General features: G+C 40.4%; 1 protein-coding gene across 2 annotated transcripts in view; it reads left to right on the forward strand.

The window, feature by feature from the left end:
• cnksr2a (connector enhancer of kinase suppressor of Ras 2a) overlaps positions 1–12196 on the forward strand; it is a 43055-nt gene that overhangs the window by 20911 nt on the left and 9948 nt on the right. For both annotated transcript variants that reach the window (XM_018679291.2, XM_018679288.2), the window contains exons 6-17: positions 137–256; positions 458–517; positions 876–944; positions 1946–2092; positions 2898–3010; positions 3145–3299; positions 3815–3904; positions 5393–5607; positions 7883–7937; positions 10586–10761; positions 11865–11938; positions 12081–12152. In XM_018679291.2, coding sequence (XP_018534807.1) covers positions 137–256; positions 458–517; positions 876–944; positions 1946–2092; positions 2898–3010; positions 3145–3299; positions 3815–3904; positions 5393–5607; positions 7883–7937; positions 10586–10761; positions 11865–11938; positions 12081–12152 — 1346 coding nt within the window. The remainder of the gene's footprint in view (positions 1–136; positions 257–457; positions 518–875; positions 945–1945; positions 2093–2897; positions 3011–3144; positions 3300–3814; positions 3905–5392; positions 5608–7882; positions 7938–10585; positions 10762–11864; positions 11939–12080; positions 12153–12196) is intronic.

Here is a 12196-nt window from a genome sequence, read left to right on the forward strand (position 1 = left end):
GTCTAATTTTGAAAAATACAAGGTGCAGGTTGTTCATTTTTTTTCTAGTATTCATCTTTATTTTCTTAATAAAGCACTACTGGTGAGTCTATTTTGATAAAGGCTCTGTGTACTGTTTCTGTTGTCTTCTCTGCAGTGCAAGACTCTGTCGGAGGTGTGCGAGCACATTGTGTGTGTGTCATCAGACCCACTGGTTTCTCAGTCGGCCCACCTCGAGCTGGTTCACCTCACCAACATAAAACCCTCTGAAGGCCTGGTAATGACTCTTGTTTGTCTGTTTGCATTCTGAGCTTTTGTGTTGTTTAAACTGTTAACAGGTAAAAATCAGTTACAATATGTGCTACATTTTGAATGGAAAGTGAACTTTTTCCATATTCACAGATTAAATGTCATAGTGCACTTGAACCATGCAAAATCCCTTTAACATAATCTTGTTTTTTGTCCCTCTGTCCGTCAGGGAATGTACATAAAGTCAACCTACGATGGCCTCCATGTGATCACAGGAACTACTGAGGGGGTGAGAGCCCTACGATCCCATTTTTCACACGGTCACATACTAAAGTCCAGCCAAGCACTTAGCTTTATCTTTGACATAAATAAACTGCCAATGAAGTGGATTTCCCACTACGCCTGGGAATTGTAGGGCACAGAAAACCGATTCTTACACAGAATATCTGCAAAACTGACATTTAGATTTATAACCGCATATCAGATTGTATAGTGAAGATTCTGCAAGGCATTCCCTCTGTTATATTATAGGTTGTTTAAGTACACTTTGTTGTGAAACTTCCCCATTCTGGTATGCAGGGATCAATAAGCTCAGATCAATTCATGGTCGCCTGTTTTTTCTCTCTTTTTCGTCTCTGGCTCTGTAGTCTCCAGCTGATCGCTGTAAGAAGATCCATGCGGGAGATGAAGTCATTCAAGTCAATCACCAGACAGTGGTGGGTTTCTTATTGTGTTTATGTGTGTACTTTTCTATAGTGATATCATAAGAAGGGCAGGCCAGGACTAGCTTGTTAGCATGCTAAATTCAGGAGATGAAAAGAAGTGATAAAACAGAAGCAAAACAGTTAACATTAGTATTGATGCTGAACTCACTACATTTCTTGCAGACTGGTAAGGAAACAGTTAAAGTCACTCTCAAAAAGAAAAGATTAATATGAACAGAGAGTTTACAGTAAGATTTTAACAGTAAAATAAAGTTGTTATTGAGTGTTATTCAAACTTATCACATAGCAGGATAAACCTGTGTAGAAGCACTTTAGTTCCACTTCTGTGTGTTGAATTTTTGTGGTTGGGCCACCCGCCTGTTTGCATCTATATTGAAGATTGTGCCTTTAGTTTACAAGGTGCAAATGCACGCAGCATGCATTTCAATTAGTGTAATCAGATCCTCTAACCCTTCCCGGCACCACCTCTTGCATTATGATCAGATCTCAGGTCAGTTGAGGAAATGCAATTAAGATAGTTTGTTTGTCTTAATGAGAAGGTTATCTACCCCACAAAGCTCAGATGATTAAAAGTCACAGTGACAGAGCCTTGAACAACAAAGAACCTCACAGTAGCCACTTTTATTCTTGTTTACAATAGGTTTTTGTTCACAAATCTCCTACAAACAAGGACTGTTGGCATGGTTTTGTGCAAATAGTGGCTAAAAATGAAGAAGAATGTATGATAAGGAGCATTTGTTTTCAAATTGAGGGCAGGTTACATCACATGAAAGCTCTATAGATAGACTTACCACCTCCACACGCACTTGCCTTGCACAGAAGGCTCAACAAGCAAGATCCAATCACGACATGGATAGAATTCAAACTTCATGCTGATTACAAATGCTGTTTATAACTCAGATTGTGATTGTATTGTTCAGTATCCAGATGAGGATATAGATTTTCCAGCAGGTCACTGTATGCTGTGACCCCTTGTCCTCTCCTGTCCACAGGTGGGCTGGCAGTTACGTAACCTGGTCGGCTCGCTGAGGGCTGATAAGGGTGTTGTGTCCCTGACCCTGAAGAAGCGTCCACAGAGCACGCTCAGCTCTGCCCCCGCATTGCTTAAGAATATGCGCTGGAAACCCCTGGCTCTGCAGGTGGGACCAGCTCTACCTTTTATAGACTTTATTAAAACACTGCACTGGCCCACATAATTCCCCACAGCTTTCACTCTCCCCGTACAACTGCAGCCAAAGCGTGTAATTAGGTCAGGGTACTGTGGCTCAGCATGGTTTTGTTTGCCAGCTGAAACACACTGGAATGAATAGGAAGGGGAAATTGATGACACCCTCCACCCACATTCTCCATACTCCCACAAATTATGAAATATATCTCCCTCATTAACACTGATTATCTACACAATCAGGAGACACAAAAGTAAACAATTTTCTTGTGCTCCCCATCAATGTCTTTTGTGACCACATTAACCACAGAGTCTTCAAGAATAGTTTGGGTTTATTACAACTGGGGTCTTATTTAAGTAGTTTTGTCCATGATTTCTGTTGGTTATGCTGTAGGATAACACTGTAGTCACAAAAGTAATCTCTGACATCTGGCAACACGGCAAAATTACTTGAAAGTGCAATAATAATGACTGGCTGCTTTATCAAACATGTTTTCAAACACAATATGTTAGTTTAACATGAGAGAAGTCTTCAAGTCTTCATTCAACCTGGATGGTTTGGCAAATGTATGCTTGGTTAACTTTCCCCTTTCTGATAAAGAGCAGCGTCCAGCTGTCTCCCAACCCAGGACTCTCAACTATCCAGTGGATGAGACCATCCCACCCTGTTCAGCAATATGTAACTCAATAGACAGAATGTAATCAAACCAGTGACAACTACAAAAATAAGACACATGCGATTATAGTAACCACATGGATCTACTTTTCGCTCTCTGCAGCCAACCAGAAGCCCAGGTAGCAGTTCAGCCACACCCTCAGGCACACCCACCAAGAACTCGGCCCTCCAAGACCTCTACATCCCCCCTCCACCTGCTGAGCCATACACACCCAGGTACCTTACTGCATCTGTGTGTCAAAGGAAAAGAATCAACTTAATAACAAGTATAATTGGTGACAGCAAAGATAAGATCTGACTTTGATGTACATTTTGTTTTCTCGGTAAATCTGCCTTTGCTGTTGCCATAGAGATGAGACGGGAGCCTTGTCTGGAGATGAGGCATCTCGTAACCACGGTGGTGTCAGCGTTACTAAGCGCTCTGAGTCACCAAACTCCTTCCTGGATCAAGAGTCTCGCCGGCGAGATGAGGAGGAGCCCGTGTACTGTACCACACCTACATATGGTACATTCCTATGATGACTGAGAATATGAAGAAGAAAGTGGAGTATGTGTGCTGGGGGGGTTGAGTTCAGCAGTTATAGACTCTGAGGAAAATCAGTCCAGTATAGATCTTTACTGTCCTACAAGAGGAAATCCATGAAACAAAAACATAATGAAACATAATTAAAGGCATTAAAAGTGGTGGTACAATGCACACGGTCCAGAACAGAATAAAGGGTAAATGATAAAAGCAAGGAAAACTGCAACTCAGAGAATAAAGATTTAAAATGTATTAGAATTAAGAGTACTTATTGTTTTGCACATGGGAGAAATGAAAACTTGAACCTGTTGCATCTAATTGTTGCAAACCTATAGGGGAGGATGTCAAGTGGATTTAGCTTTCTGTGTGGTTTGTCTGTTATAAATGTCAGACAGCGAAGGCCATGTTTCTCAGCTGATGCCTGTTTTAAATTCATTTCAATATTAAGTTTGGAATTGTGTGTGTGTGTGTGTGTGTGTGTATGTGTGTGTTTGTAGGCAGGCTGAGGCCCATCTCCATGCCTGTGGAGTGTAACTGGGTGGGCGACTACGAAGACCCAGCCAAGCTTAACAGAGAAAGCCGCAGAGGTGAGTGTCGGCGTGTGGAGTGCATATGTGTGTGTGTGCACCTCCTGAAGAGCCTGTTAGAGTCTGTTAAATGTTCCCACCTCTCTGTAATATGAATAGATCTGTGTGTGTGTGTGTGTGTGTGTGTGTGTGGAGATCAATGTGCCTCCATCCCTTTCTCTAATTCTCTCTGTGATGCTAATCACAGAGAAATGAAATAAGGGGGGAGGGGGGGGGTGAGAAAAAAAGGTAGACAGCTGGCACAAAGGCAGAGAAAATGAAAGGGAAGAAGAATAAAAGCGATAGAAAGAAAGGAAGAGACGAAAGGGAGGGAGAAACAGGAAAAAAAAAATCCCCCTGACCTCCACCTGAATCACTCACACAGTTGCCATGGTGACGCTGACAGCAGCTCCTCTTGGTGTCTCACTTCCCTCTGGCCGCTGCCTAGCAACCAGGGGAGGACAGGAGGGTGGAGAGAGAGAGAGGTAGAGAGACCTGGGTTGCCTCCCCGATGGAGAGAAGTTGGTGAAAAAAGATGGAAGAGACTTAAACAGAGTGCGTTTCTGAACAGATTCAATAAACACACACAGTCCTACTCACATGCATGGACAGACATTCACAAAAAACACTATTGTCTGATGCTGTCACACAGAGTGGAGAACATGGATCCATCAGCCTCAATTATACTCCTTTGCGGATGAGCACCCACAGTTGCAAACATCACATACACTAGTTGATGTTATTGCACTACCTTTTAGTCCACTTTGAAGATGTGTTCCATGCATGCACAGTAGATCGGCATCTGCAGGAAGACAATTGACTGCTGATACACGGGTTTGTGGTTCAGATATAAACAATGAGCCAACTTGTTGCACATTGCAGCTGAATGTAAGATTTTACAATTGCTACATAGCCAATGTTAGCATTGACAGCTTTTACCAGTCTAGAAGAAATGTGAGTTCAGCATCAAACTTCATTCTTGTACTTCCAGTTGTCTCCAGTGGTGGACAGCAACACCAATATTAACTTGTTTTGCTTGTATTTCTTGCTGTTCTATTTCTACCATGTTCAGTGGCAGAGAAAACTTACATATACCCTCTTTGAACAACACTAATTGACTTGATAGGTGTTCTAAAATTAAAGAGCAAAAATATCAAACTTGTACATTGCCATCTTAGATTTTAGCATAGTTTAAAGCTTTACAGATGTTCATACTGTGTTTGGATATTTAACATACATTAGATATTTGATAACTGATGAGGCCAATTATGATACTCTGATTAAAGGTTAAAATCTTTCATTCAAATTGTTATCTCAAACAGCAGTAGTCTAATTTTGAGGAATCTTTGAGTGATGTGACATTTTGGTTCTGTGTTTCATTTATATATTTTAAAATTAGTCTCTAATTAACCTAGAAAAGCTCACTGAGATAAAAAAAAAAGTCAGCACTGATGAACAACATATGACAAACAAACTTCAATTGCTAGATTTGATTATGTATTTTCACAGAGGCGTCACTCATGCGTTATGTGGGACTGTCCGGCGGTGACGAGAGGACCAGCTCTGACGACTACTCCTCCCACACAGCTCGTCCAGGTAAACGGTCCAATGACACCGCCAAACGTGCCAAGAGGCGAAGCCACCACAGCCAAAGCCCCTCCCACTACGTCCTGCAGACAAATCAGAGGGATTCCCCGCCCAGAGACCCAGCCTCCATTTATCACGTAATTCAGTTTTTTGTTCTTTATGTAATATTCTTTTTACATCAGCACCTCTAAAGCTCACCAATTAACATGTTATGTTTTATTTGTTTAATTTGTACAAACAAAACTATTTTCTACTTTACTCCATAAATTCTTAAGTTGTATCTTTTACACTTCTGTATGATAAAAAAGATATAATTTCTTCATTACTGAGTTTAAGATTTTGCTGGTAGTCAGCAGGCTAGTTTCCAGTCTTTGTGCTAAGCTAAGCTATCCCGCTGCCAGTTGTAGTGTAGTATTTACAGTTCAAAAGCAAGAGTTGTCTTGATTAGAGCTATAATGATTAGCTTATGATCTGATTAGTCAATCAATGACTATTTTGACAGCTAATCAATCATTTCAGTTATTTTTTTAAGCAAAATTTCAAAACTTCAAAAACATTCCCTTCGACTTCTCTCTGAGGATTTGCTGTTTTGGTAAAGTATTCCTTTAATATAAGGCCTACATAATACAAGCCAAAAGATCAAATAAATGAAAGGAGGGCATTTGCACTGTATTGTTGAATACTGCAACCCAGTGCACTGTACTGAATAAGCTACCAGTCATTTGTTTACAGTCATGTTTCTTGTTGCACCTTATTTACAACTGAGCCAGCTGCTAACGTGCCAAGCTGTTGCTGCTAATGAGAGTGCTCACTCTTACCCCTGAGACCGAGTGGTGGTTGTATCTGTTATGTCAAATTTTAGTTCATAGATTTTAGTTTTAGTTTTCCATTATTTTTTTTAATTATTATTATTATTTTTGCATCAAGCTCAACTTGAACTTACTGTAGATCAAAACTAGGCCAGAGAACACGGTTGTGAAACTCCTCTGACTTCCCCTCAGTTGCCTCCTCAAAGCAGAAACTTTGAGCAGAAGAGGGAAATCTGCCTCTTCTTTAAATTGTTTTCAGGCTGATTTCAACAGTCAGGATTCAGAGATTTGAGAAAAAAAGGCAAACCTTTGAGCTTTTACTCCTGATGGAAAAAAATGCTGTAGTGAAATGTGATCTGAGCAAATGCTGACTCGTTATTAGCCCCTGTCACTTTCATGACATCTGTCCGCCCTAGCTGTCTGTCTGAGCTCGCCGCTGTCTGGTCCAGACTGTCAGTTTGGCCGGCGCTGACCTTATACATCTTGACAGCAATCTCTTTGGAAATTAAATGTGTTTGCATGTGTGTTTGTGTGCCTGTGTTTGAGTGTGTGTTTACAGTGCATGGATGCTGCGATGGCAGATGGCGTGTCAGTGGGTGTGGGCGGGCCCATGTCATCTGTCTTGCTGAGCGTGGGGCTGTGAATGGCCGAGCTCCAGGCTCTGACATGTGTAATATCGTGACATCAGAGCTGGTCTGTTGCCCCATCTGACCTGTCGAGAGAGGTCACATCTTAAATTTGTCTGCAAGAAATGAATGTTTTAGATGAGATACACATACACAGACGTAGACTTTCTGAACATATCTGATCTGAAAGTAGACTTTCTGATGTCTACTTTGCAGCAAAATACTAGCTAATTATTAGGAAATTAAAGTGAAGTTTCCAGGAAATTATTTGGAAAATTTGGCCCCTCGTAAAATAAAACATTACTAAAAGATGCTTCAAAACCTGCCTGAGAATCATCATGTTTTCCTCTGAATCAGAGTAATCCAGTGTGATCTGTATGGACAGCCATGGGTGTGCTGGAAACAGTAAATCCAGCATGACTTTCAGTGGTGCCAACTTGCTAAAATGTAAACAAATATAGAAAAAAACCAGGCTGAACTAGCTAACCAACTGACTCCATGGCAACATCAAGAAGAGGGAAATGTATTGGAGTGTTTAAGGCAGTGGCTGGGGGGGGGGTAACGTCTGTCCTTCACATTTTGCCTACTGAAGTTTCTGTTAAATCCCAGAGGCCCCTGAGCTGTATTTTCTCACCTTTTCCTCCATCACCTTGACGTCCTATTGTGCCACTACTCCCTCCCCTCCCTTCCTGTCCCTCTGTTCTATGTTTAGAGGTGTGAGAGTTGTTAAAGTCCTCCACGAGGTTGACTTTTCCATCTCCACGTGTGCGTGTGAGGGGAAAAGGTAATTAGAGAAAGAGTTTCCCTTTGTTATCCATGTGCCTTCTGCCTCCTCTCCCCATCTCCTCCAGCTCCCTAAGTTCTGTCATCTTTTATATCCCAGGATTCTTTGCAGCAAACAAAGACCACTGATTCATCCTGACAGCCTGCTCTTTCTCTCTCCCTCTCCCCCTCTTGGTCTCTTTCTCCTCCCTCAGACATACCAGCAGTCCTCCTCCTCTCTGCAGTCAAAGAACAGGAAAAAGAATAAAGGTAAGCAGGGAAGCCACCTGAGCAGGAATTTGCCGCCACGCCTAGATGCTCACTAGGTGTGGTCATTCACTCCTTTCACTCTCTCAGGGATGCAGAACTAATGGAGGTTATATGAAAATGTGAGAGCAGCTGCTGCAATTATAAGGAAACTTGAGATAAAATGTTGAGACTTGTATTGGTTGTAATGTGTTCAGAAGCAGTTCTTGATTTCCTGAGAAATTCCCAGGAAAGAACTGCTCCATTTTTAGCCAAGTAGATAATCATTTGTTATTCATTAGTTTCCTTTGAAACGTGCAAAATAATATTTGTTGAACTGCATGCTAACTTGAAATTTTGCTCATCTTACCTGCTGTGCACTGGCCAAAATCTTCCTCTAATTGTACTAATGTTGCAGTTTCCTATACATTTAGAATCAAATTCCATAGGCCTCTCTATGAATTACAGTTTCATATGTAGTATATTCGATGGTGATGATGTGAAGATGATGAAGAGAAGATCCCTTTCAAAGAAATTGTAGCAAATGATAGGACCAGTAAAATAATTAGCCAGCGTTACTTTTCAGGACAGAGGAGGGTTTTCTGTCATTTCAGGTTTTTGTTTTGATGCTCTTTTCACTTTGGTAGACTATGATCTACACTATCAGTACACAGAGACATGTTTTATAGATGTATACTTGCTTTTATTCACAGTTTCAATCTACACCATGCTGCAGTACCTAGAACTTGGAATAGAGTGAATATATACAGTACTTGTATTTATTGTCAGTATTACAGCTACTACTGATTATTAGTCAGTCTGTCAGTGATTTTCTAGATTAATTGACTGCCCAGTCTGACCTGTAAAATGTCACAGAGTAGTGACAAATGCCCATCTTCATACTGCTTGTCCAAAATTCCAAAATATTACATTTACAGTGACTTAAAAGAGAAATAAGCAACAAATCCTCATTCTTTAATTTATTAATCATTTCAGCACTGGTCAGTATTGCAGCCATTTTAATGTTGTTTTTATGTGGTAATTCATGCATACTACACATTTAAAGATTCTGGTTGATAACATAAGTACTAAACTAAACTGACTTTGCATTTCACTGTTTTAGTATCTAGTGAAATGTTAAAAAGTCCACTGACTGTAACAGTCTGTATCCTACCAGTTGGGAATTTATCTTCCTGGAGTTGTCAAATTATTATCAGCTCCAGTTTTGAGCCTCCACAACAAAATCATTCTGTTGTCAGGAAAAAACATTTTCCTCACATTTTGTGCATTTTATCACATCATGCTCATTTCACAGATTTTGATGAGTCCAGACTGAACTTCAGGCGAGGCAGCTTTCACTCTGTTACACACTGTACATTTAGTCCAGACTATGCATCCAGTGATTCAGCAGTTCTTTATGTGAGAAGGGCATCATTGTAAAGATGAGACTTATGTGTTGGTCACATTTCTTTGTAGAACATTTTTTTTGTTATCTATCTGATTGTGAGATCAGTTCCCTCATTACTTTTGCAGAATCTTTGTTCTGTTTCCTCAAACAATGATTGGTTGCCACATATCCCATTAACTCTTTCTCTCCCTCTTTGTTAGGTGATTTTTCCCCTAATTGTCCTTTTTCCAACTCCCTGCTTTCAGTTTCTTTGCCTCTTTGACCAAAACCTTTTTTTTCCTTCCACCACACTAACAAGGATCAACATGTTGGAAATGTTTTTTTTTCTTCCACTGGCCTTTCACTTGTTTCACCATCTGCCTTTGTGAGAAACTCTGAAAGCTTTAGCTCCATCTGCACTTTCTGCGATGGCGGCTTTGTTCGTTCACAGCAATTAAACCAAAGATTCAAAATGAACATGATGATAAGGATTTACTGATGCTTTAAATGCTGCAAGCAGCACCTTTATCAAACAGGTAATGAAATATTAGTTACTCCTTCAGCCCAGACTGAGACGATCATCATTTTAAAAATGAGTCTTTCCCAAAGCCAAAAGCTCAAATTGGCGATGGTATCAGTTTATAGTCTGGGGCCGCTGCACAGAAAATGAATTATTGCTCTCTGGGGCCACTTTGGTACATTTTCAGGATGTACAGTTTCCTATGTATCTGAGTATATAACTTATTAATTATCTGCAGTCTCTTCTTTTCTCATTATATGTTTGAGCTTTGGTTTTCTTGTTTCTTGCACTGTGGGAAAAAGTTCTTTCCTTTAGAGATACACTATATGCTGCACTTTCTATTGCCACAGATATAAATGGAATATTGAATTGCCTTCCCCCTTTAAAGTTACAAGACTTTTTGATACAGCACAATAAAAGTTTCTGCGTGGTCCTCAACTGGGAGCCAAATTTCCTCGGTAATCTCTAATGAGGAGCCTGTTGAGAAAAATGTTACAGGGCTTTTATGCCAGAAGAAAGAAGCAATTTTTATTAAATACGTCTTACCTTGCTGCAGTGCAGCAGCGTTCTGTCAAATCCAGAGAATGAACTCTTGCCAAGAATTATTGGTACATTAGGATGTGGCATTTTGTGAATACTTTTATTCAAACTACAATGAAAGACTGAACATGAGCATGTAGAAGGAGCTTGTTCTTTTTCTTTGAAGGCATTCTTTCTTTCAGGTTTCTGATTTAAATTCTCTACTGTTTCTGTGTGTTGTTCCAGGACGAAGTTTGGCCTCCCTGAGTCGGAGGCGTGTTTCCTGCAAGGCGCTCGGCAGAGGAGACTGCGAGGGCTGGTTGTGGAGAAAAAGAGATGCAAAGGGTTACTTCTCTCAGAAATGGAAGAAGTACTGGTTTGTTCTAAAGGACAACTGCCTGTACTGGTACATCAACGAGGAGGTGAGTCTCAGTTTCAACATTTGTCCTTGTTAAAGAAAATTATTTCAAGTGTCCCAAAGTGTTTCCCAAAAACTGTGACATATTTCATAGTGTTCAAGAAAGCAATACTTTGAAATAAAAAGAAGTGATGAAATTTCTGTGCTTGCTGTAACTTAATGGAAGCTGTGCAATTTTTTGAAATAGCTACTTTGCTGCTAGGGAGAGAACACTGTGCACAAGTCAAAAGTTATGTTAGCATATTACACTTTCAGGATGAGCAAGAAAACTTTGCTTGAGAACATTCAGGTGAGAAGAATTTCACCCTGATTTCATTTCAAATTTGCATTTAGTAAAAGTTGCATGAATTGAAATGTTTCAAACTTCTAGGACAACTTCATGGTCTATATTTGATATGCTAGTGGTACAGCTAAGTATGGAAATGTCTGTCAGTCCTCTAGACTGGATTATGTCAACAACTATTAGATGGATTGCCATGAAATTTTGACACTCATATTCACTAGAGGATGAATCCTGCTGACTTGATCCCTTGACTTTTCCTCTAGCATCACCATGAGGTTCACGTTTGTGTTTTTTTAATGAAATATCTCAATAACTGCCATCACCAGGTCAAAAATTCAATTTTAGCAAATACCTACCAAATGTATAGGAGTTACTGGGTGTTTTTCCTGCTCTTCGTAATCTGCCGATATTGCGTGAATAAAGCCCCACAGCAGCTAGCATGGCTTTAGACTCTTAGTCCTGTTTAATTCAGCACATGCTAAATAGACAGCTATCTACAACCTTGCACATGTACTGCAAATAAACCAATGCGCAGGATGACCCAGATTTGAAATGATTCATATAAAAAACATGTTTATTTGGAAAGCTGTAGGAGGCTTGTGCAGCTTGCCTCGATATCTGTTGTTTTTAGTGAGTCCTTGTTTCTCTGAATCCCCACACCGGAGGTGGCAAGTGCAAAGTTAGCACAAGCCACAGAGCCACAATGGCTACATCTACAGGAAATGTGTCAGATTGAAATAAACAGTAATGTTCCTTTACGTCCCACTTCCCCTTAGCTTTTGATTTGTCTCCTATTGATATCTTTAATCTCTCTTTGTGTTCAGGATGAGAAGGCAGAGGGTTTTGTCAGTCTTCCAGAGTTTAAGATCGACCGGGCCAGTGAATGTCGCAAGAAGTAGTAAGTGCTCGATGAAAACAGGTCTAGTGCATATTTACGTGTATTCACTTGTCCATGTGCTTGTGCAGTGTATGTACTCCTACTGTATATATGAATGTTTGCCTGCAAAAATAACTCCTTCTGTTCCCCTATGTTTCTCTAGTGCTTTCAAAGCATGTCACCCCAAGGTCAAGAGTTTCTACTTTGCAGCAGATGGAGTGGATGACATGAACAGGTAAAGCAGCATGTGCTAAACACGGACGAAGGTTATGCGGAAGG

This window comes from Lates calcarifer, linkage group LG24, assembly GCF_001640805.2.
Source record: "Lates calcarifer isolate ASB-BC8 linkage group LG24, TLL_Latcal_v3, whole genome shotgun sequence".
Classification (NCBI taxonomy): Eukaryota; Metazoa; Chordata; class Actinopteri; family Centropomidae; genus Lates; species Lates calcarifer.